This window comes from Suillus plorans (assembly GCF_016647745.1).
Source record: "Suillus plorans strain S12 chromosome Unknown HD556scaffold_7, whole genome shotgun sequence".
In the NCBI taxonomy this organism is placed as follows: Eukaryota; Fungi; Basidiomycota; class Agaricomycetes; order Boletales; family Suillaceae; genus Suillus; species Suillus plorans.
The window spans coordinates 641,919-665,118 of record NW_024537391.1 but is presented as its reverse complement, the minus strand read 5'-3'; the positions used below and the strand labels follow the sequence as shown (position 1 = coordinate 665,118).

The following is a 23,200-nucleotide window of genomic DNA, read 5'->3' as shown; positions in this document are numbered from 1 at the left end:
CCATTGGATGTGATTTCTGACAGTCAGGTATGTTTCTTGCTTATTATTCGAAGAACATGTCGGCTCCACAAGTACCGATCTATTGCACAATGAAATGAATGATCTTTCTATCTTTCTATCTGATGAGTTGTTTTTGTATATACGTGCGTATGTAGTACTGTGCAAATATGCCAATAAAATAATCGATGTTCGTCTATTTTGCTTCAAGGGGCTCTCCCGGAAGCAAAATAGGATCCAGTTGAATTTCAAAGAAAACACCTTGAAAATTGACCGGTAATCTGCGACCGGGGTTAGGAAAACTAGTCTTATCTGATTTCAATGAACATACCAAAAATTAACTTGTTTTTTTGGAGGAGGTTTTCCCTGATTTCGTTTTGGCATACTTGTGAACGCTCTTGTCAAGGGCATCTCGCGTCTTCCTCCTTGCCTTTCTTTCTTTCGCACGTAGTGTTCGCTTTTCTGCGGGTGTAAGTTCGCTACGGGCGCGGGGATCAGAAGATGCTGTTTTGAAAACCTCTTCTGGAGCAAGCATAGAAGACACGGTTTTGCTGGTAGGAAGTGCTGATTCTAAAGTAGCTGCGGAAACGTTGGAGACTGTCGATATAGTAGCTTTCGGCTGTCGGAATTTCAGCGTCATGTCTACATAATGGTAGGGTCCAAAACACGTACCGCTTTTGGAGTGTAATGCGCGTTGCAAAGTGCATCTAGCTTGCTGCATATGCTATCCCAAAGTTTTGTAATTTCGTCGTGCTCCTTCTTGAGCCGACCATCTCTGTCGTCACCTCCCGTACCGCCGTTCTGTGCGACGACGTACTCATCCTCGTAGATTTGAGCAAGTGACTGGGAAGACTTGGTGTCCTGGAGCTCAAAGAATCGTGACGGAAGGAAAGGTTTATCGTCGATAGCGCGAATCCGCACGACATCGTCGAATTGGCCATCCTTTATGCGAGCTTTTATTCGCTCTTCCAGACCTTGAACCACAGCTTCAGTGACGACGGGCACCGCTTTCATCGTTCGTTCAAACTCTAAATCTTCTTGCAGCAAAGAATCTTGAGGTCGAGATCTCGACGTGGCCTCCCCCATCAATACCCAGTCCTTCTTAGCAACATTCTCCGCCTCGAGCTCCTTGATCTGTGCTTGCAGTGCTGCCATACGTTTTTCATAAGTGGTCATATCTGCAGCCAGGCTGTGAATGAATGATACCAACAAGAATAAGACTGGCCTTACTGGAATCTGGTTCATCTTCCTCCGCAAATAAGTCGTCCTTCAGTCTTTCAATGGTAGCACGACCTTCGTCGTCTTCATCTTCATCTCCACCTTCATACTCGTCTACAAATGACTCTTCGACCTCGGCGTCCATCATGACCTCGTCCGGATCTTCTAAGTACATGTCCAGTCCGCTCTCGTCGTCGGAATCGTCGTCCTCCATCAAACTAGCCACCGGTAGGCCCTTGCCCTTTGCCTTGATACTCTTCACTCTGACCTGCTCACTAAATCGCACTTTCGACTTCGAGGAAGAAGTATTCGTAATAGCTTTCGAGCCGGAGCCCCTGGGAACATCGAAGAAATCTTTGTAGAGCGGTTCTGCGTGTTATGTGAGTTACGCGTGACAAAAAGAGTACAACACTGCATACCTGCGCCGTCTTCCGAAGCATTGTCATTAGAGTCATAGACGTCATCTACTGGCCTGAAGAGATCAATACTGTCACCTTCGTCGTCGTCGTCGTCATCCGATTCTCGTCGTAGTTGACCACGGGAAACAGCAGTTGCTTCGGCCTCTTCCGTTTCACGATTGAATGCGTCCAGACTGAAGAAATCGTCGTCAAGGTCTGATTTGGGTCTCTTTGCGACTGCACGTTTTACAGAGGGTTTTACTTTGACGACGTCAAGAAGAGATGGATGATGATCTGAATCGTCCTCCTCGTCTTCGGACAGCTCCTCGCGAAGGTCAGTCATTTCTTCTGACCCACCAGTGTCTTCTTCAGAATCGTCTGTGTGTTCTATTTCTTCAGAATCATCGCTTTCTTCTGATATCTCGTCACCTTCCTCGTCCTCCTGATCGTCGTACACCCCGTCTGGTAATTCCATGTCATCTTCAGTCTCGCCCTCTAGCAGCAGAAGATTACTGCAAAGAGGTGCAGCCCTAAGGTCCAGCTGCTGCCAAATTTGATCTTCATTCATATCCTCGATAAAAAGTGAGGGCAGTGGTGTATTTTTTATAGTGACCTTCTTCGGAGATTCCAGTACAGGACTTGGACTCCTCTTCCGTTTGGCATTAGCGCGAGTCTGTGATCTCGTCTGTGGTGCTTGAGATTGTTTGAGTGAAGACAGAAGGTTCTCGATATGAGGCAGAGAGGCAGGTTCCGACCGCAAAGCTATGAACTACTCAGCCCAGGTGTATCATGTACATATATTGAATTGGGTTTGGTCTGCTCACCAAGATCGAATATGAATTTGGTTGCGCGGAGAGCTATGGCTTGTAGCTCAGCAGTGGCAGTTGCCAATGATTCGGGCTTTTCTTGAATGAAAGACGAGAGATCATCAAGCTCTCTCGGAAGAATGACCTGTGATTCGATTTCCATTGCATGCACCAGCAGACCAGGCCTGCACTGAACTTGTACGATCGGTGAAATTTCTGAGTTTCTGACAATCTATTTGTGATTATTTGTTCGATAGACGCACGAATCGACTGACCGGATGATTTCTCCATATGGCGAACGATATTCGGTCTCGACCTTTCGACGATGCTTCCATTCTTCTCGCTCTATCATATATCCGAGTCACATAACAAAAGGCAAATGCCTAGGCAACAATTTATAATTGCGTTGCACTGAGCGCGATTTCTTTGTTCTTGCACTTTGTCCTACAGGCTACCGAACCGACGTATGATACCCTGCTGCGGTACATAAGATCGATCTCCAAACTATGGAAAAGTACGTTCCAGTCCCCTTCTCTCATCGGTCCACCTAGTTTCTATCGCGCACGGTCCCGCGACATTCGAGCAGGCTCTCGCTACATTCATTTTTTCAACTCAATACTTTTACACAACTGCTTCAACCATGCTAGCCGACATTTCAAAAGGCACCGTTCTGTACTTCACCCCTTTGCTCATGCTCACAGCACTCCTACTCTCGTTGTTTTCGTACCTTGCCCCGACCGCTATGTTACATAGCCAAGTCGCGTTGCTTGCAGTGACACCTTCCTCTGCCTTGACGCAGCCCGGATCCACCAAAGCAGTGGATGGTCCCAGCATTTTCCTTGGACCTCTAGGATCGTGCTCTCGACCAAACAACGAAGCTGGTCTGACGTGTATGCCATCTTCCATATCTCCCATCTATAGTAAGTTAAAGCTATCTGATTGCTAATATCAGTCATGCTCACATGAAATCAAGACACTTCGGTGTTTACATCTAACACCCCCAGCTCCGTCATATCGGCCCCACCTGCAGGTGCACCAACCTTCATCGCAATCTCCCTTGTATTCTCCGTGATTTTCTTCGTCATGTTTACGGCAATATCATTCCGTCACTTGATGGGTAAAGCTGGTGCTATTTGGGAAAAACCCATGGTGCAGCGAGTCTCCGCATGGATTGGGATTTTTGCATTCTTGATTGGTATGCAACTACTTCGAAGTACACATTGCTGGCGCTGATCTGGGGTTTTAGGTCTCGGTTCTACTCTCATCATTTTTATGTGGTTTGGGAAGGCCGCCGATGACTTCAATCAAAGTATCCAGGGTCAAGGAAGCAATGGTCCCCAACTGATTGCCACTATTGGCAACGCATTCACGAGTGAGTGACCGTACATTCGATTCTCAAGTTCAGTTCTAATCAAGTCTGGTAGTGATTTGGGTGGCTTATGCATTCTTTGCCATTCCTGTCGTTGTTTCATTGGCTAAATTCCACGTTCTTGCTACGAAGTGATTATGAACAAGTTTATTACCTTTACACGGACATAGAAGTTTTCCTTTCCGTGCTCTATCCAAGATGTATACTTATCCATTGTTGTTCACTATTGCTGTATCCATAATGGAAGTTGCTACCCATGCCCTTGGTGAACTCATCTAGTTACACCACAGATCAACACGTGAGGTATATCTATGTACTGGTTAATCTATCAGCAGTATGCATTCATTTGCAAATGCAAAATGAAACATAAAAAAAAGACTAATTCCCAATCCATATGCATATGATGGGACCCAGGAATAAGCGGGTCCGGGGCTGGCGCCGGCGCCGTCACGATTCTAACATTTGATCCGATGATTACTTCTAGTCTCCGCGTTACACTGGCTCCGACCATATAAAGAATGGGGACTTTCTTCTCAAACTCCACTCAGTCAACCAACTCGAATTTTTTTGGCAGCTGGGTAGCATTGTCGGGTTCATGCTCACGTTTCTTTTGATTTTACTGTTTCGTGTGGTCTGCAGTTATGCGACGGACCTTCACACTCCAGACCATATCAACATTGCTGCCGCTCACCACAATAGAGGTCGATATGGTGGAGTTCCGAGGTACGGTTGAGACAAATATGTTGCTGACCGTACATGTTTAACCCTTATTATGTCCTCTTCCAACAGCTCAGTTGCGCCCAGTACTAGCACACCACCCGTATCATCTCCCACACTGGCTGCTGGCACCACCATCACGCAGGACATCAACACCATTCATCAGCGCAGGCTGGTAACAATTACGGAGGGAATCACTTTAAGCCCTGAGAATATCACATCCTGGTTAGTCGTTATTTTGTATGTAATACCTGGTTACAATCGTATTGCAGGATTGCAGACCTGGGAGCCAATGGTCGGTGGCCTAGTTCTGAAGTGGATTACACTACCGGATGTGATGCAGAAAGGTCCAACTGGCCTGCTCAATTGCACTGGCAACGCATCAGTGAGGATCTACGTTGGACCACGAATTGACACATTGACTGGCTCTTGACAGGTACCATGGCTGCTGCTTGGCATGGCGGTCTCAGCGGGGGGCAGCAATACGTCAATGATTCCAAGACCTTGGCCGCCATATCACTTGCCATGGACTATTGGTTCGCTAATGATTTTACCAACCCTGCATGTCTAGATTATGGAGGCACTCCAACCTGCCCTTGTGGCACGCCGGGATTTTGGAACACCAATTGGTTCTCCAATGTAGGATCGCAGCTATTTCTTTAATCGTATCAATTTCTTCTGACACCTGGTTTAGGTTATCTTAATCCCTGAATTTGTGTCACAATCCTGCCTCCTGCTGAACAACACATTAACACCTACTCAGCTTGGCAATTGTACTCACATCACCCTCCGTGCATATGGCACGTTCGACCACTATGTCAATGGTATAGGTTATATCACTGGTGCGAATGCATTAGACATTGCGAAAATTGGCATCGATGAAGGTCTTCTGGTTGTCAATATCTCCATGATCGTAGATGCCTTCACGAGGATCCATGAGACTGTGGTTATCGAACAGCCTGTTGGATCTGATGGGGTAAGCCCATCATTGTCCTGAAGTTGGCGAACTAATAGTCAGTTGTCAAACAGATTCGTCCCGACGGATCTTTTGGTCAACACCTTGGGATCATCTATAACGGCAATTATGGGAAAGACTTGTATGTCATCTCTGTACTTTGAAAGCCTCCATCTAAATCGCACCAGCTCAAATGACGTTCTTGATTTGGAAATTGAGGCTGCAGAAACGCAATTTGCCGCTAACGCAACTTCCAGAACTGCACTTGAAACTCTATTCGACGGAAATCGGTGGATGATTTTCCGTAACGTTCAGACCAATGTTTGTCAACGGTTTACTGTCATATTACCTATGATCAATTATTTTGCAGGTATCGCATTGGGATTTTGTGAGTTAGGGTTCCTGCGGTTCAATGTTTTCTGACGCTGCCTAGAGCGTCTTAGGTCGTTTCATCAGTTTCCCTGTGATTGACGAGCAGTGAGGCTATCATGACGCTTGCTGGCTATGTGCTTGTTAACGCTGTTTTAGGGCTACCGGTAGCATCAATATGAACATTTCAGAAGTTCAGCAACTCGGAGAGGAATGGAACTCTACTGTTCTCCTTGAGTTTTCTTTGACCGTATCTGCCAACGCAACCGATGCAAATGTGGGTGAGCTCCACGGGAATCGTATGTTTTTCGCAAATGACTACATGGTGAGTTCTTTTTTTTTTTTCGTCCGCCCCATCCGTTGACCCACCCCCCTAGGTAACTCGCGGTCCAGGTTATGTGACCACAGTGAGAATGTACTCCAATAGGACAGTCAACACAGAGTGTCTCAACTCTCAAAATGTATGGTGTCGCCTCCTACGCCATGTAAGCAGCACTAACGACATATCAGCCTTTGGGCTTCCACCTCTCTGATGGCACTGTTTACACTTACCTTCAAGGCAATGAATATGAAGACATCGCTGCCGCCTGGGACTGGAACCTCATCCCTGGAATTACCGTCGACTATAACGCTACAATACTTGATTGTAACCATACTTCATATACTGGTCAAGAAGCCTTTGTCGGTGGCGTCTCGGATGGTCAAATTGGTGCCGCAGCAATGCGCTACACCAACCCTGAGAGTGGTTCGATATCCTGGCAAAAGACATGGTTTTTCCTGGAGACCGATGTTCAACATGTCATGATTGCCAACATTTCGTCTGCCACTGCAGCCCCCGTGTTTTCGGTTCTTGACCAACGACGCTTCGGAGGTGGTGTTTGGGTCAATGGAGCAGAGACTTTTGGTGGCAACTACACAAATCCACATACCATGTGGCATGGCCAAGTTGGTTATGAGTTTCCAGCTGCCAATGGGACATATGGACTCTCCGTTGAATGGGGTAACCGCACTGGTGCTTGGTCAAACATTGGAAGCTCCACGCAGCCTCCCGAGACGGTCGAACTCTTCGCCGCATGGCTCTATCATAACAATCTATCCGCCCCCGTCTCCTATACATCTTATCCTGCGGTTGACTACGGTACCTTCATGCTCAAGCGGGCGGCCACCCGGTTGCAAGAAATTGAGAATAGCGCAAGTATTAGCGCGTTGCTCGATAAAGTCTATCGAACGGTAACAGCAGTACTTTGGAGCCCCTCTGGTGGTTCCTTCACCTTCCAGCTGGATGGCTGCGCACCAATCACCGTCACAGCCAGTGCAAATGCCGCCATTCTCTATCGGGTAGAATCTGGCACTGTGACAGTCTCGGATCCATCACAGACACTCTCTGAACTCACTATAGAAATGACCGCTGGAGATGGAGTTAAACCGAAAGGGTGGAGTCTTCAGAACACCCTTATTATACATTTCACACTACCTAGCAGCGGTTCGGCAGGAAGTAGCGTGACCCGCGTATTAGGGAAGTAGCACATCGTTCATCAGATGGGATCTTACAGTACTATGCAAATCCTAATGCGTTGCAACGGTCAAGTACATATTTTGTGGATGAGAGATAAACAAAGACAAGATCAGAATGCAGGCTGCTCGCCATATGCCTCCTGCTGGTAAGCTGGCTCCTGTGCGTACACAGCCGGTTCCTCTGCAGCTGGGGGTGGAGCGGAAACAACGGCAGGCTCTCTTGACTCTGAGGAAGGTTCCGACACAATCTTGTCGAGAGGAGGCTCGAGAATCTGGACAGAGTCGGGAAGGGGCTTGCGAGGGCCCAATTGGCCTTCGGGGTCATAGCCCTTCATGCTGTTGTATGATGAGCCATATGTCCTCAAATACATTGATCAGCTTACATTTTAACCTTGATACCAAGGACACCCTGGCGAAGCAGAACGTGTCTCACGGCATAGTCAACGAAGTCTCGTGAGGGTTGACCGGAGTGGATCATGAATCCATCGGTGAACTTCATCGACTTGGCACGAGCAGCACGAAGCTTTCCGGAAACAACCACCTCGCAACCCTTTGCACCAGATTCCATGACGAAGCGAAGGACACCATAGCATGCCCTGGAGACATGATCAAAAACAACGCATTGTGACTGATAGAAACACGGACCTGCGGACGGCAAGACCACCAAGGAGCTTGTATCTCAAGCTCTCACATTGAGCAATAGCGGAAAGACCGCGGTATTGCACTTTCTCGGCGTAAAGCTCAAGAGAGTTTTCGGGGAACTTGAAACGCTTCTGGACGAGTGCGGTCAACTCCCTGATGCGACGGCCCTTCTCACCAAGGACCTCCTGGGTGTGTGTGGCACGGATGATAATCTGAAAGTAATGCATTTGCAAGATGGCAAGGCTGTTCAGCGCACACTAGCGTACCTCGGTGCGGGCGTGGGTGACACGGACATCACATCCAGAGTAACCCTCCTCGGCGAGTTCGCGAGTGAAGAATTCGTTGAGTTCAGCACGGAATACACCGTCAGCTACGAACTTGCGCTTTTTGCTGATTTGAGCAGACATATTGGAGACGGGGGAATGTCTGCAAAGACGGATAGATAAGACACTGTCATCATCCAAATCCCAGAATTGTCATCCATCCCATCAATGCCATTGCCGGCTCCGATCTTCTGCGATACCACGCAAACAGGCTATGGACACATTGACTGCAAGAAATTGGACGAACCTTGATGAAATTTAGCCTTCGACGCCGTATGTGTTGTCGCGCTGCTCGTTGCGGCGGGTACTGCTTGCCGAATAATATTTAATCGCCGCCTAAAGCCCATTTGATAAATTGTGCTGAAAATACAACTGCAATTTTTAAACCTTCCTGCAGCCTGGGACAGTACGGTACAGCTGGCGGTGAGTAATTTTTTCATGTTTCTTACACTTTCACATAAAATTTTCAATTCAATGACGAGCGTTGTATATCAACCACCACTGGCACCTCTTAGTCGACTTGATGCACGCGAGCCCGTAACACGGCGGACGTGTCTCACTGACATCAATGACTTTCTGATCATGATTCTTTTATTTTGTTTTGGTTTGAGCTTCCAGCTGACAATTCTTCTTTTAGGCCGGGCGTCCACTATTTGACTACACGTATTGATCGATTGTCTGTACACATAGTTATATGATGAATTCACATGACCAAAATTCTTCTCTTTCGTGCACGCATATGACCCTCAAGCCAATCATCCTGACAGTCTTATCTGGCTGTTAAGATTAGCCACGGACATCCTTTATCCGATACCCGTATGTCTTATCTACTCTAAGGTGTTCTTTTAGGTCTCAGTTTTTCATCATTCTCTCATCTAATTGATTTCATCCCCAACGCTATCCATATGCCGCATTGGACTGCTTTGGTCGCAGAGAAGAAACAGAGGCAGCTCAAGTCTATTCCACAGGAATGGCTTGTCACTCCGCCTCCGCCTTCTACCTTGGATGTGACTGGTTTTCCAGAGTCTTGTGGTCTTTTGAATGCTCGAGAAATTGAGATTACCAATACTTCGGTGGATGTCTTATTGAAGAGACTTGCAAGTGCAGAATGGACAGCTGTAGACGTCACCACCGCGTTCTCCAAGAGGGCCATTGTTGCTCATCAGCTTGTAAGCCAAGTTGCTAGGCATTTGCTCGATGATGTGGTATTAACCGGCCGGCAAGGTCAATTGCTTGACGGAAATCTTTATTGATCCCGCATTGGCCCGAGCGGCTGAACTTGACGATTACTTGAAGAAGACCGGGAAGGTTGTTGGTCCCCTTCACGGGCTGCCAATCTCTCTAAAGGACCAACTATGTATCAAAGGACTAGAAACCACTATGGGTAAGTCACAATCCCGGTCTAGACCTAACGCATTGTGATTCGCTGGGTTTTAGGTTATGTCTCGTGGATTGGGCAGTATGCAGAGAAAAATGCAGTGTTGGTCGACGTTCTGATCGAGTGCGGAGCCGTGCCATTTGTCCGCACTAACATTCCACAGACACTCATGGTACGCGCACCCTGAAAATGAATCCTACTCGTATGCTCAAAGTAATTTTAGTGGCCAGAATCCTTCAACAGCGTCTTCGGCCGGACAACTAACCCGCACAACGTCTCCCTGACCTCAGGTGGGTCATCAGGAGGAGAGGGTGCATTGATTGCCCTCAAAGGAAGCCCATTGGGAGTCGGTTCTGATATCGGAGGGTATGACAAAAATTTGGAAGTATCACTGGTAGTAACCTCCCGACAGCTCCGTTCGTATTCCCTCTGCATTCTGCGGAATATACGGTTTGAGGCCGTCATACGGGCGTGTACCGTACTGTGGTGCCCGCAACTCACTTGAGGGCCAAGACTCGATCCTCTCCGTATTCGGTCCTATGACAAACAGTCTATCCGGACTCAAAGTCTTCATGAAAGCTGTCGTTAACTCCAAACCATGGCTCAAGGACCCTCTTGCGGTTCGAAAGAAATGGGATGAAGACGAGTACGAACTCGCGGACCATGGGTCTGGCAAGGATTTGTGCTTTGCGATCATGTGGGATGATGGCGTTGTTGTTCCCCACCCACCCATCAGGAGGTCTCTGGAAATCACCAAAGCGGCTCTCCAGAAGGCTGGGCACAAAGGTTTTTCTCGTCTAATTCCCCTGCCGAGTTGTACTCATTGAGTGGCAGTTGTTGACTGGAAACCCATCAAGCACAAATTGCTTGGAGAAGTTACGGTAAGCAAATATGTCTTTCACTTCGCCAATCTATTGACTAATTAACACCATGCAGCGGGACATCTGGAACGCCGGTTCTGCCGAGGACTATATGATCACAACCTCTGTGACAGGGGAGCCGATAATTGCAACGATGGAACTAGACCACGCAGATACTACAGCGGCATCCTTCCGTCCTCAAAATGGCGGTATCACTGCATATCAGCTCTGGCAAGTGCAGAAGCTGCGTCAGAATATCCGGAAAGAATATATGGACCACTGGAACGCAACTGCCTCTGAGACCGGCACAGGACGGGCTGTCGATGCTATCATTTGTCCAGCTGCACCATATGCTGCACCTCCCCATGGGAAGAACAGGTGAGTATCTTTGTAACTTCAGGGTCTCGAACTTTCAATGAGACGATGCACAGGTACACCAACTATACTACTGTTTGGAATGCACTCGACTATCCTGCTACGATTTTCCCTGTGACTACTGTCGACCCCACTCTTGATGCTCGCGATGAGAAGGACCCTCCTCATAGATTCTATGACCAGTTCGATCAGGACGTGTACGAAATGTGTGAGTAGTGCCAGCACTGAATGACCCCTAGTTGATCAGTGATGTCTGATGCCAACGATTGATTCAGATGACCCAGAGAAATTCAAGAACGCTCCTGTTTGTTTGCAACTTGTCGGTCGGACTCTGGAGGAAGAGGCAGTTATAAAAATGACAGAAATTGTAGATGCGGCATTGGCAGCGGCCAAATAAGTTCGAGATATACCGTTCGAGACTTGTTCGAGAAAGCAGTTATGAATATGTACAATATACCTACACCTCGATACAAACAATTCAAAAACTATAACTTCGCTTCACGAAATGGTTGTGCCTCGTTCACGAAGATACCTGCCGCACCCATGCCACTGCCGACGCACATACTTGTGCACAAAAACTTTTTGTCTCTCCGGCGGAGTTCTGCGAGGCCGGTAACAACTTGACGAAGGCCAGCTAATAAATTGTAGATGAATTATCGAAGCTTCAAGACAACGATGAGACTCACTCATTCCCAAAGGGTGCGTCACGGCTATTGCCCCACCACTGCCGACCAAGTATCAGAATAGAAGTATTCCAACTGGAATGACCTACTTCGGGTTGATTTTGTCCATGGAAATGCCAAGTTCTTCGACACAGTATGCAAATTGCGAAGCGAATGCTTCATTGATCTATGTGAGAGCCGTTAAGCCATAAACAGAAAGAACATAGAAGACAGTGCTTGACCTCATATATGTCAATATCATCCTTAGTGAGACCAACTTGCGTGAGGACCTTAGGGATAGCGGCGATGGGGCCAATGCCCATGTAGCGGGGTTCGACACCTTCACCAGTAACAGTTCAACGGATCCTCAAACACACACAACAAATAACAGACCGACGACTGCGCTTCCAACCCATTTCCCGAGAATTTCCATGTTTTCCTTCTCCGCGCGCTCTCTTGTCGTGAGAATGCATAACGCGGCACCATCGCCAATGCCACTGGCGTTTCCAGCAGTGGTAGCTGCATTGCCCCAATCTTGGAACACAGGCTTTAGCCCAGATAGCATCTCCGTCGTCACGCCAGGCCGGATTGTGTCGTCAACAGATATCACAGTCCCTCGGATTTCGACCGGAATGATCTCCTCAGCGAAGATACCTGTGGCCATCGCCTGTTCTCACGATTAAGATGCAACATAGAGAAATTTGGACATACAGACCTTGTTTGCGCGAGTATGTGATATGAGGGCATATTCATCTTGCTTCTGTCGCGAGACTTTGTAGGTTTGAGCAACCATCTCAGACGTCCAACCCATAGGCTACAGATAAATCAGTATTTGATCGATATAGCTCGCCCAGACACACTTGGATGCAGTCGTGAGCACGGGGAATTTTGTCCACAGATTCAGCAATAATAGGCGTAGGACGAGGGCTGCGCGAAGATTGACATTGGTGTACCACAGACTATTGGAGACTCACTTGAGTGTCATATTCTCCACTCCAATTGCCATTCCCATAGATATCTCCCCTGACTGAATAGCATGGGCAATGTTTCGGATGGCCATAAGCCCGGATGCACATAACCTGTTCACTGTCGAGATAGGAACATCATGAGGAATGCCGGATGCGAGAGCAGCGGCCCGCGAGGAGTACATTGGAGAAGGAGGATGGCATGTGCCTACAGAGAGTTCAACAGAGATACATAGCAGGGTGTGGCTTCCACTTACCAACACAAATGTCGTCAAGTTTCGCGGGGTCCAGCTTTGTCTTCTCAAAGGTTGCCTGAGATTCAGAAGGTTTTATGAGTTACTGTAGATAGTCCACAAACAGCCAGTCAACCTTGAGCAGAGCTTGCATCATTTCATCCACTGGGATATCCTTGAATTGACCCTTTCTGTTCCTCCCCATCGCGGTACGCTTTGCAAAGGTAATGACCACATCATCTGGGTTCTTCTGCAATACCGCAGAGATGCCTTTGCCGCTATGTGTAGAGACATTCCGCATCGTAGACGGGATCCTAGCACGTAGGACCGCAGCGCTAGCCAACATGAAGAAAACTGGGATCCTCAAAAGGCATCGAGTGTGAGATTTAAGTATGTACTTATGGATCATATGAATACGAGCGCCGGGCCGATTAATCGGAAGTTCGCGTTAACCTAATATATACGACAAAGACCGAGCGCTCAGCGCTCAGCAGTGCATATGTCGGGATTATAAAAGACTGTGTGCAGTAAGTAGATAGCCATAGTTTTACGCTACAGAAAATTTCCGCAATTGGCTCTCTAGACTTATTGTCGCAACCGCGCTGTTCTCGAGTTCATCCAAATCATCACCCTCTAGTAACCCTCCTGGCAGCCATTGGAAACTCGGCAAATTGGGAGTGTGTAGGACGTCCGCTTCTTCAGCTTCATCAGAGCTAGAGTCAGACTCGGAATCCTAGAAGTACTAATATAAACGAAGACTCAGAACACCAAGAGCGTTTACACCCACTGCCACGAGAGCATCATCACTGGTATCATCCGCAAATTTTGGATATGGAACCCAAGCTTGATTCCAGACGATCAGCTAGGACAGCGGCGATGAAAAAGCACAGCTCACCCTCGACATGTAGATAAAAGAAACGATCCTCTCCTGGAATACAAGGGATGATGGCGGCTGATCCATTGCTCTCAACCTCTCCACAAGGGTCATTCGCATGCAGTGTGTTGAATAACCTGAAACTGGACGGACTGAAGATACTGCCGAGAATCCAGGTGCCAACGAAGCGAAGCCACATTACCGTGCGGTTAGGTAGCTCATGATATGCCATGCGATCCACGATGATGAATTGGCGCTGGTCAGGCCAAACCGCGACGAGAGAGATATCAGAGCTGGACATAGTATATCGCAGGTGTATACAGGAGAGAAAATAAAAAAGGAGACTGGATCTTGGATTGCGAATAGGACCAACGGTTGTCTCACATCTACTCCGTTTTTTCTCGACGTCATGGAAGCACCATGACGACAGTTTTTGCATTGTCACGGGTGTTGTGTACGCGTATAGAGATAGGCTATATATCCAAGTCCTCATCCGGATCATCGTCATCGATATCATCGGCAGAATCAGGGTCATACAGAATCGCCCCAGTTGTTGTAACAGGGTTGCCTGAAGTCGAGATTAAAATGACGTAAAGTATAGAGAAATGAAGGAAGCGCCACCTTCATGTGCATAAGGTAGAGGGACTTGGGCTCGCGATCTCTCCTGTGATGGCGTGAGATTTAGATTAAACGATATGTTCTGTGTTGGATCAGGTCGTGCCTATAGTGTGGTCAGGTATAAGATTTCATGTCAAGGTGGCGTTCGCGCTCACCTCCTCCGTTTTTCTCCTAGTCCAAATGCTTTTAAGGCTGCCAAGAGCTTGCAGGTCGCACGGTACATCTCCTTTCCAGCCCTCGACAGTCCTCTCTACACCGCGCTTACCTCCACCCCTTACAAGGACCTCCACGACAAATTCCCTTGTGCCCTTGCCTACCCATGCACCGGCACTCGTCCCATTACCTTCGGGGCCGTAGACCAGGCGCTCACTTTCATGTATACGCTCAGAGAAGGGGATGAAGATACTCCAGAATTTATCTGCCGGACCAACTGGTGGAGGATGTGTAAGATATGCAGAGGCGATGTGCGTAATGATGGCTGGGGGGTGCGCAGTCAGATGAATAAGTGTTGGTGATAGGGAAGTTTGAGTCAGTAGTTCGAGAAGAGGGCTGGGCTGGACGTGTAACGTGAGGATCGAAGGTTCTTGAGGAACATAAGTAGGCACATATATCTCAGTCGTGCTGTAAACACACCAGAACGCGTTGTAATTAGCCCGAGGAGTGTCCGAATAAACTTGTAAGTTTTTGATGTGGTTCCGAGGTCAGATGTCAATGTATCCACAGAGTCAATGATCACATTCAGTGATCCCGGAGGTACTACAAAGTTTTACCAGTCTGATAATCATGCTCATCAAACGCGCTGATACTCACCAGAATTGATGCGAGCCAGTACCTCGTCCTGAGGACCACACCACGGATCGTCATAGCCGGGAATTCGCTCAGTGAAGTCGAACGCAATGATGTTTGGAGCCTCATCGACATTTATCAAGCTCGATGGTGGATGCAGGAAGCAAAACAGTAGAGTCTGGGTAGTCGGTCTGAAATTTGAGATCAGATTCCTCAAGATGGGATAACATGTCTGTGCGGAAGACGACTGAAGGATAATCAGTGGTTGATGTGGTTTTAATCCTATTGGGTTGTTGATGATGGAAGAGAATAAAGACATCTTCTCTTTGTGGTGAGTCCAAGTTGCTTCAACATGATATGGCTCAAGTCGCTGGAACCACTGAAGTCCTCGATATAGCCGTTCCTTCTAACTACTACGACATTTGTAAATAATTAACTTTACGAAACAACATCTTGTTTTTCCCACTGTGCCCTCCGGAGAACGAGTAGGTCAAGTTTCCACCCATAAACACCAAACTTGCCAATAGGCTTCTCCAAAGCAAACCCGGCGTCGTGGATGCACTTTTGAGCATACAGTATCAGGGAAGTAGTGGCCACCTTGATCTCCTTGACTGTATTGTCCACTTTAAATGCATGCTGTATGGCATGTGCGAGCAGGTCCTTTTGGATCCCTGCTTTCCTATATGGCTCCTCGATATAAAAATGACGGATTGTGGCGACGGACGATGTTCCCTGAGGCATTGTATGCTTCGACTTCAGGGATGAAGGTAGCTTTCCCTTGTCCATAAGCGTGCTTTGTGACTGAGAGTCCTTGGACGCGTCGATAGCAATGAGACCGACGAACTTTCCGGCATACTCGAGGATGAAAAGGCCTGATGAGGGAGATCGCCGATAATAGTTTGCGATGTCCGCGACATCTGGTCTTCGCAACAAGTCAAGAGACGCATCTTCGAAGTGTGGGCGGTTGAACCTATCGAGTTAAATTATTGAGCGGTCCGTAATGTGTGCGTATCAACATACCAATCCATGAGGTAGAGTATAACGGCGCCCCAACATCCAAAAGCTGGAAAAGGTTGCAAATAACCAAGGAACCCGTACTCCGGTCTAGGCCACCAGTTGAGATACTGGATCATGATGCATGACAGGGCCACCCAGGCACTAAGCGTGAATGGGTGGAAAAAGGCTACAGGATTATTTGGTCAACTCATTGCGAAAAAGTGGAGGACGACAGTCACGACACATACCACTCCGATTTGCGACTGCGAGACCCTCCATCGAGGCCTTTCCGATGCTGAACCTGACCCGTTTGTCATCGGAAGCCTCATACAACCGGATGCACGCATGAGCTTCTGTCATGATTATACCGTGATGATTATACCGTGCAAATGGATGGGAGTGAGAATGAAACAGCTTGTAGTTTCACTGCCATGATTTGTAGCAACTTTTCATCGCACGTTTGTCTAGGCAGGCACAACAATAATGCGATCCACAGCAGTGCTGCCTTAGGATTCGGAAATTCAGCAACTGCCTTCGAAGTGCAGGCCCATGCATGTGCGATGGATAGTGCTCGAGGCAAACAAGTTCCGCTGAGGATTATCATTGGTGGAGACTGTGCTTGAAGACACTGAAGGTTTGACTTGGAAATCCTCAAACTCGCTTGCTTCACACACTTTATCGAACGTGGGTTGAACTGTTCTCTCGACCTACCTGAAGCCACATTGAGCACTTCTCTACGGCCATGCTCATCGTCAAAACATTCCACGACGTGCCCAGCAAACTCGACAACGGGCGTCCAATCCGTATCTTTGTGGTCTCTCCTGTTGTTCCAAATTACCCACAAGCAAAGTTTCCCGGTAAGTCGCATGTCATCATCGTTCTTATTCTCTTGAAGCTGATCCAGTGCTTGCGGACGAGAACAGGTGTGGTGTGCTTCAGGTGGGTCTGATTTCGGTGGGCTGAACTCACGCACAATTGTTCACATTCGTCAGTGAAATCTATCAAGTGACAGGGCCAGTGGAAAGGTTCGCTGGTCAGATCGCAAGCCAGGGATATGTGGTCGCTTGCCCATCAAGCTACCATGAATTTGAGGGACCAGAGGCCATTCCATACGATACCGAAGGCATGTCTCGGTTTCTTCATCTTTGCCACTTCCATTCGTTGCTTATCATTGTCATTAATATCAGGAACTGATAGGGGGAACAGGTACAAGGCAAGTAACTTCATATCGTCACGGTTTACATTCTCATCTATTTTCATGTCAGATCGAGAAAGACGTAACTGCGTACGACGAGGTCAGCTTCCTGGTTCTGTTGTTGTCGACAGACTTCCGATTAGGTGTGGTCTAGGATGCTACGCTCTCCGTCGATCTTCTGGTTTCTTTGCCAAATTGCAACGGTCGCATTGCAGGTATGTCGACGAGCCTTCCGTTTACATACTAGACATTGAAATGTACCTCAGCGACAGGAATGTGCTTAGGAGGGCATTTGGTGCGTCTGTCAGCCTTGCCTGCAGTGCCACATCTTTGAATATGTAGACCACAGGCATTTCGGGTAAGCGATAGGGCGACGATGCTACTAGCAGTTTTCGTTAACCCTTGTAAAGGCTGCTTTTGATCCCCGTGTACTATCCTCAGTCTGCTTCTTTGCGACTGATCTTCACAGTGCAACCCTTGGCAAAGGCAAAAATGACAACTCTCTTGCGCGTGTTCACAAGGGGGATATGTCAGGCAAAGGTGAACTCGTGGTATGTTTATTTGCGATCGAGAAGGGCAGTGACACCATGCTGAAACTTTTCATAGATGATCTTCGGGAAACAGGTACGTGAAGCCATTTAGGAGAAGAGGCGCGTGTTTGAACTTAATACCGCTAGGACACGCATGTCCCTCGCGAAGGTCGTGATCTCATCCGCAAGATTCTTGAGGATGCTAAGGTGCCCTGCTCTGTAAGTTACACGATTTCGCGTGCATTTTTAGAATGTTCACCACAAATGCAGTTTCTGGAAGTGCAGGCGCAACACGCGTTCATCAGAGATGAATCTTCCAAAGGTCGATGGGATGCTGCCCTCACGCGGTCCTTATTTACATTCATGATGGAGGTGTTTGACAGAACCATCGGGAGAGATCTTGGGCCCAAAGTCGACAAAGGAGAGCAAGTCGAGCACGTATGCTAGATCCGCGATAAATATTGTAGGCAATGAGATATGAATTCAACAAAGAACCCGTCAGTCTGGGAAGTTTTGATACACGTTGATTGCGATGGAAGAGGGGACCCATGATGGATAAAAATATTGATACAATTAAGTCCCTTCGCTCTTATTCGAGACAATATCTCCGCGACATTAGTGAACAGGCGAGCGAGGCCACTGGTCATGACCTCGCTGCCAGCTTCGTTAATCGTGCATACAAATGATGATAGTAGACACATTGCAGGTATGAATACCGTATGGGCGGCACCAGAGAGACAGCAAACAGCAGAAGGCCGGAAAGAAAAAAAATATGGAAACGGCAGTTCTACATCTATTACTTCTTCTTGGTGGCCTTCTCCGCAGACTTCGTCACTAAAGAGAACACCAATCAATAAGTTTATTCGAGCAGAATAGCTGGAAGACCCACCCTTTCCGCCAGACTTGTCAGACTTGTCGACCGACTTGATGACACCAACAGCAACAGTCTGTCTCATGTCACGGACGGCAAAGCGACCCAGAGGTGGGTATTCGTTGTAGGACTCGACACACATAGGCTTAGAGGGAACAAGTTTGACAATGCAAGCATCACCAGACTTGACAAACTTGGGAGATGCCTCGAGGGACTTTCCACTCCGACGGTCGATCTTCTCAATCAACTCGGCGAACTTGCAAGCAATGTGGGCGGTGTGGCAGTCAAGCACTGGAGCATACCCAGCACCGATCTGACCAGGGTGGTTGAGGACGATGACCTGAGCATTGAAGGAAGCAGCTTCCTTGGCGGGGTCGTTCTTGGAGTCAGAAGCAACATTACCACGACGGATATCCTTGACCGAAACGTTTCTAAAGATATATATAAGCGTGAAAATCAAGCGAACAAATGACAAATGCGGACTTGACGTTGAAACCGACGTTGTCTCCGGGGAGACCCTCAACAAGCTGCTCGTGGTGCATTTCAACGGACTTCACTTCAGTGGTCACGTTCGAAGGAGCAAAGGTAACGATCATGCCAGCCTTGATAACACCGGTCTCCACACGACCGACGGGCACAGTACCAATACCACCGATCTTGTAGACATCCTGGAGGGGAAGACGAAGGGGCTTGTCAGAAGGACGGACAGGGGGTTCGATGGCATCGATAGCATCGAGGAGGGTCTTGCCCTTAACAACACCGCCCTTGGTCTCCTTGGTCCAGCCCTTGTACCATGGCATGCTGTGTAAGACATGAGAATGCGATAAACTAGCTAACACATATAAAACTGACTTGGGGGACTCCTCCAACATGTTGTCACCGTGCCAGCCAGAAATGGGGACGAATGCAACGGCCTTGGGGTTGTAGCCGACTTTCTTAATGAAAGTGGAAGTCTCCTTGATAATTTCGTTGAAACGGTCCTCGCTCCACTGATTTCAAGTGTAAGTGGATATATTGTCAGAAGAGTCGATGCATACCTTAGTCGTGTCCATCTTGTTGACGGCAACGATGAGCTGACGGACACCGAGGGTGAACGCCAAAAGGGCGTGCTCACGGGTCTGACCGTCCTTGGAAATACCAGCCTCGAACTCACCAGTACCACCAGCAATGATGAGGATGGCACAGTCAGCCTGGGAGGTACCAGTAATCATGTTCTTGATGAAATCACGATGTCCTGGGGCATCGATGACCTGGAAAATCCATAAGCAGATATTACTTGGAAAGTTGTCAAAAAAACCTACGGTAACCATGTACTTGGGGGTCTCGAACTTCCATAGAGCGATGTCGATCGTGATACCACGCTCACGCTCAGCCTTTAGCTTGTCAAGCACCCATGCTAAAGATCGTTATCAGTGACGTTAGTGAGATGTAGATTATCTAGTCACTTACCATATTTGAAGGAACCCTTGCCGAGCTCAGCAGCTTCCTTTTCGAACTTTTCGATGGTACGTTTGTCGATACCACCGCACTTGTAGATCAAGTGACCGGTGGTGGTAGATTTACCAGAATCGACGTGGCCGATAACTGTGATGGATCAGATCAATGAGCTAGATGTAGATGGTGAGATACATACCGACAACGTTAACGTGAATCTTGTCCTTTCCCATTTTGAAGGATTTCTGTCCGATGGAGCGATCGTTAGTGATTGATCCTTCAACAAGGTGGATTGGAAGTGATCATAGTAATCAGAGACCAGGCGATGTAAAATCGCAGAATACCATCGCGCGATGATGATAAGGACATCAGGGCATGCATCGCGCTAGTAACCAGGATCTTTTGAAAGATCGGAAAAGAAAAGACTCACTTAAGTGTACAGAAAGAGAGAAAAAAACAGAGGAATGGGATGTGGTGGTAGGAAAGAAAGAGAGAGCCTGTTGATTTCGCCGATAGTTATACCTTCCCAAAGGAAAATTTTTATCAATCTGGTGATTTGATATGCCGCCGTGACTCCGCTCGGCACCGGCCGCGTGGCGCCGGACTGGCCGAGTCACATCTTACACTGCCGCTGAGCGCTGACTCCTGAAGCAGACTCGAACAGACTCGAATGTCCCGATCAATTTGATACATTCGCAGATATGATTAATCTACAAGAAGAGGGTTACGATGTACTACTAGTACACCTATCGATAGCAATGCGTGCTAGCTAGTTGAAACAGATCAATATTATGAGGCCTCATGGCAGATCGATGCTGATACGGTGAGATTTGATGGTTTGAGATAAAAAGAAACGACATAAGAGGAGAGATGTCCAAGATAGGCCGAACAGATCCTCATTAGAATCAGTGGGAGTCTGACAGACAAAATACCTGCCTCGTTGCCTTCGATCAAGTGACACGTGCTGGAAACGCGCTCGGTTGTGGAGATAGGTGTTGATAATTACCGCAGGGCAGCTCCATCCCCCAACCCTTTCCCCCGTTCAAAAATCGACACTGCAGAATGTTCTCAAACGTAGGTCTCGCACTCACTTCCACTTGCAAGCAAGCCCTGACGAGGGCTGCAGCATCTCCTGCTGCTCCACCTCCATCCTCCTCTTCTCCATCTTTCTCCTTATCATCACCGCAACGCTCATCCAGTGCAATAGATGCATTCGCAAACGGTGAGGTCAACCCCTCTTGGGCCTCAGCTGCCGTGACGAAAGGGCATTCTCCTACGAGAAGGACGTATGCCACAACACCGAACGCCCATACGTCTTGCTCCTTCCCGTGATATCGCTCCCCACGTAAAATTTCAGGGCCCGCATAGTCCAATCTTGATTGGGTAAGCAACTGGTTCGACAAGTAGAAGCCGTGAGCATGGAGAAAACTTACGTCCCACTGAATGTGTCCCATCCGTTCTTCTTCACAAGTCCCGAACTTCCGAAGTCTATTAAGACGCATTTGCCATTCGGTCCGAGGACAACGTTCTCATCCTTTACATCTCGATGAACTGATGATAAATCAGTATATCGCCAAGAGATTCTGGAGACGAACTGCTAACCTATCCCATGAGAGTGCAAGAAACATAGGGCATCTGCAAGCTGTCCGAGATAGCTGCGAATATCAAACGGTGAAAGTCCCTGGGGGTAAGTCTCGACGAGATCAAATAGATCTGTTGGAGGAGGCTCATTGGATGTCTTTTCAGGCGTGGAAGACGGTAGGACAAGATAGTAATAATGGTTGTCTTCGAAGAAATCCACCAGAGGGCAGATATTTGGATGTCCCTTGATCTCTTTTCCTTCTTGCCAACTTTCATCGTCGTCCATGTGAATACAATCAGGCTGAAAACGTGTCGGGTCCCCGTCGGTTCTGGCGGGAGGCCGTTGTCGTGATGGATCCCATGGCCGTACTGCGGGTAAGGTGTATGACGTTGATGATATAACAGACATGACAAAGATTTCTATTGGTATCGTGCCAAACCGTGGATGTCGCTTCCAACAGTCAGCAAGGATGCGAGACTTGATTATTTGTTTCAAGACCAATGGTGGCTTATCCCATTGTCAGACCGCAAGGATCAAAGCGAAAGTCTAGTAGATAAAACCTCACCCCAAGGGATCCATCTGTTTTGTATTCGCGTGCTCTTTTGACGAGGCCGTACGCGCCTCGGCCGATCTCACCTTCGATAAAAAAGTCTGATATGGCCTTGCCATCAGGTAATGATGAGGCTTCACGAGCGGGGGTCGGAGGACAGGTACTCGTAACGGAAGACAACATACTTCCGGTGCTTCCTGACCGATGTAGAATCTTTGGCATTGTAGGAGGCGGTGAAGGTGGCTCTATTGGGGCTATCATAACACGACCTGCGATGAGGGACACCCGCTGCTGTGAAGACCTCCTGCGAGCCCGTGACAAGGTAGAGGAACGGGAAAGTGTGGGACGATGTGCTTCAGATACATTTGGCTCAAGTGGGGTTGTCGAATGCAATGACAAGCGCGATAGCGAACGAGACGGAGAGTCAGATATCGGAGAGTCCGTTAGGTTGGGAGTAGATGCAGATGGGGATGACGTTAATGGTTCACAGTTTGGGGAGGGTGTTTGAGTTTCTGAAAGCAAACGAACAGAGACTGGAGAAACCAGTAGAGGCGGTCGGATGGGCATTGCGGACTTAGAGTCTTCGAGCTTTGGAAGATCCTGTGGTGGCTTTTTCTCCAATGGACATTGAGGTTGCGATATGACCTCGACTTCATTATCATCTTTCACAGACCAATCAAAGCCGCGACCTATCGATGTGACTCCCCAGCTACTTCCGACACTTGTGGACCTGTATAGCAAAGGAGGAGCTGTGGATAGCCAATGATCATCTTCGTCGAAAGCAAAATCGATGGGAGTTGCGGCGAGCATGAAATTATGCACCGATGATCCCTTGCAAGACACAAGGCGGAAACAGGATGTGCAAGGATGAGAAACAAAGTGAGCGCCGGAATCACTTGATCGAGCCCTTTAATATGGCATGGCGGACTAGTTGTCATCCGCCACTAAGATATTAGACCGGCATTCTTCTCACGCTTCTCCG

General features: G+C 48.0%; 11 protein-coding genes across 11 annotated transcripts; 4 read left to right on the top strand and 7 right to left on the bottom strand.

Annotated features, from left to right (window-relative positions):
* Positions 1 to 30: 30 nt before the first annotated feature.
* On the bottom strand, positions 31 to 2,915 carry HD556DRAFT_891095 (Mpp10 protein). Its single transcript, XM_041311960.1, has 7 exons — positions 2,695 to 2,915; positions 2,438 to 2,643; positions 1,635 to 2,375; positions 1,228 to 1,584; positions 670 to 1,175; positions 329 to 616; positions 31 to 278 (listed from the first exon to the last, which is right to left on the bottom strand). Exons 1-6 carry the CDS (start codon positions 2,769 to 2,771, stop codon positions 335 to 337), a joined length of 2,169 nt encoding a protein of 722 aa, XP_041165053.1. The 5' UTR covers positions 2,772 to 2,915; the 3' UTR covers positions 31 to 278; positions 329 to 334.
* On the top strand, positions 2,719 to 4,176 carry HD556DRAFT_891091 (uncharacterized protein). Its single transcript, XM_041311959.1, has 4 exons — positions 2,719 to 3,339; positions 3,393 to 3,614; positions 3,666 to 3,791; positions 3,844 to 4,176. Exons 1-4 carry the CDS (start codon positions 3,060 to 3,062, stop codon positions 3,921 to 3,923), a joined length of 708 nt encoding a protein of 235 aa, XP_041165052.1. The 5' UTR covers positions 2,719 to 3,059; the 3' UTR covers positions 3,924 to 4,176.
* Positions 4,177 to 4,560: 384 nt separating this feature from the next.
* HD556DRAFT_1438602 (polysaccharide lyase family 8 protein) lies at positions 4,561 to 7,353 on the top strand (the record flags this gene model as incomplete). Its single annotated transcript, XM_041305859.1, has 11 exons — positions 4,561 to 4,730; positions 4,778 to 4,890; positions 4,942 to 5,144; positions 5,200 to 5,481; positions 5,535 to 5,602; positions 5,649 to 5,781; positions 5,831 to 5,848; positions 5,894 to 5,937; positions 5,989 to 6,154; positions 6,207 to 6,290; positions 6,340 to 7,353. 11 exons carry the CDS (start codon positions 4,561 to 4,563, stop codon positions 7,351 to 7,353), a joined length of 2,295 nt encoding a protein of 764 aa, XP_041165051.1.
* Positions 7,354 to 7,454: 101 nt separating this feature from the next.
* HD556DRAFT_1228983 (ribosomal protein S3) lies at positions 7,455 to 8,393 on the bottom strand (the record flags this gene model as incomplete). Its single annotated transcript, XM_041297260.1, has 4 exons — positions 7,455 to 7,680; positions 7,728 to 7,940; positions 7,990 to 8,198; positions 8,253 to 8,393. 4 exons carry the CDS (start codon positions 8,391 to 8,393, stop codon positions 7,455 to 7,457), a joined length of 789 nt encoding a protein of 262 aa, XP_041165050.1.
* Positions 8,394 to 9,214: 821 nt separating this feature from the next.
* HD556DRAFT_1229046 (general amidase) lies at positions 9,215 to 11,319 on the top strand (the record flags this gene model as incomplete). Its single annotated transcript, XM_041297265.1, has 9 exons — positions 9,215 to 9,478; positions 9,534 to 9,693; positions 9,747 to 9,859; positions 9,911 to 10,053; positions 10,100 to 10,473; positions 10,522 to 10,568; positions 10,624 to 10,925; positions 10,979 to 11,130; positions 11,198 to 11,319. 9 exons carry the CDS (start codon positions 9,215 to 9,217, stop codon positions 11,317 to 11,319), a joined length of 1,677 nt encoding a protein of 558 aa, XP_041165049.1.
* Positions 11,320 to 11,407: 88 nt separating this feature from the next.
* HD556DRAFT_1229510 (Thiolase, N-terminal domain-containing protein) lies at positions 11,408 to 13,128 on the bottom strand (the record flags this gene model as incomplete). The annotated part of the gene is made up of 10 exons (XM_041297284.1): positions 11,408 to 11,556; positions 11,609 to 11,646; positions 11,695 to 11,771; positions 11,827 to 11,924; positions 11,978 to 12,251; positions 12,300 to 12,398; positions 12,445 to 12,511; positions 12,559 to 12,757; positions 12,807 to 12,861; positions 12,919 to 13,128. The coding sequence occupies 10 exons, from the start codon at positions 13,126 to 13,128 to the stop codon at positions 11,408 to 11,410; spliced, it is 1,266 nt and encodes a 421-aa protein (XP_041165048.1).
* An 824-nt stretch (positions 13,129 to 13,952) lies between these two features.
* On the bottom strand, positions 13,953 to 15,532 carry HD556DRAFT_890192 (uncharacterized protein). The gene is made up of 5 exons (XM_041311953.1): positions 15,085 to 15,532; positions 14,908 to 15,030; positions 14,430 to 14,857; positions 14,278 to 14,377; positions 13,953 to 14,224 (listed from the first exon to the last, which is right to left on the bottom strand). The coding sequence occupies exons 1-5, from the start codon at positions 15,377 to 15,379 to the stop codon at positions 14,130 to 14,132; spliced, it is 1,041 nt and encodes a 346-aa protein (XP_041165047.1). The 5' UTR covers positions 15,380 to 15,532; the 3' UTR covers positions 13,953 to 14,129.
* Positions 15,119 to 16,763, bottom strand: HD556DRAFT_891036 (uncharacterized protein). The gene is made up of 3 exons (XM_041311958.1): positions 16,305 to 16,763; positions 16,081 to 16,243; positions 15,119 to 16,030 (listed from the first exon to the last, which is right to left on the bottom strand). Exons 1-3 carry the CDS (start codon positions 16,414 to 16,416, stop codon positions 15,499 to 15,501), a joined length of 807 nt encoding a protein of 268 aa, XP_041165046.1. The 5' UTR covers positions 16,417 to 16,763; the 3' UTR covers positions 15,119 to 15,498.
* Positions 16,646 to 18,327, top strand: HD556DRAFT_890284 (dienelactone hydrolase). The gene is made up of 11 exons (XM_041311954.1): positions 16,646 to 16,913; positions 16,980 to 16,995; positions 17,049 to 17,179; positions 17,244 to 17,269; positions 17,322 to 17,351; positions 17,406 to 17,466; positions 17,518 to 17,546; positions 17,601 to 17,609; positions 17,662 to 17,802; positions 17,858 to 17,875; positions 17,929 to 18,327. The coding sequence occupies exons 1-11, from the start codon at positions 16,799 to 16,801 to the stop codon at positions 18,226 to 18,228; spliced, it is 876 nt and encodes a 291-aa protein (XP_041165045.1). The 5' UTR covers positions 16,646 to 16,798; the 3' UTR covers positions 18,229 to 18,327.
* A 46-nt stretch (positions 18,328 to 18,373) lies between these two features.
* HD556DRAFT_890643 (translation elongation factor EF-1 alpha) lies at positions 18,374 to 20,607 on the bottom strand. Its single transcript, XM_041311956.1, has 9 exons — positions 20,513 to 20,607; positions 20,286 to 20,331; positions 20,102 to 20,236; positions 19,954 to 20,048; positions 19,690 to 19,902; positions 19,505 to 19,641; positions 19,136 to 19,453; positions 18,671 to 19,083; positions 18,374 to 18,615 (listed from the first exon to the last, which is right to left on the bottom strand). Exons 2-9 carry the CDS (start codon positions 20,317 to 20,319, stop codon positions 18,578 to 18,580), a joined length of 1,383 nt encoding a protein of 460 aa, XP_041165044.1. The 5' UTR covers positions 20,320 to 20,331; positions 20,513 to 20,607; the 3' UTR covers positions 18,374 to 18,577.
* A 126-nt stretch (positions 20,608 to 20,733) lies between these two features.
* On the bottom strand, positions 20,734 to 23,178 carry HD556DRAFT_1338401 (kinase-like protein). Its single transcript, XM_041301992.1, has 4 exons — positions 22,234 to 23,178; positions 21,689 to 22,175; positions 21,520 to 21,637; positions 20,734 to 21,460 (listed from the first exon to the last, which is right to left on the bottom strand). Exons 1-4 carry the CDS (start codon positions 23,026 to 23,028, stop codon positions 21,037 to 21,039), a joined length of 1,824 nt encoding a protein of 607 aa, XP_041165043.1. The 5' UTR covers positions 23,029 to 23,178; the 3' UTR covers positions 20,734 to 21,036.
* Positions 23,179 to 23,200: the final 22 nt, after the last annotated feature.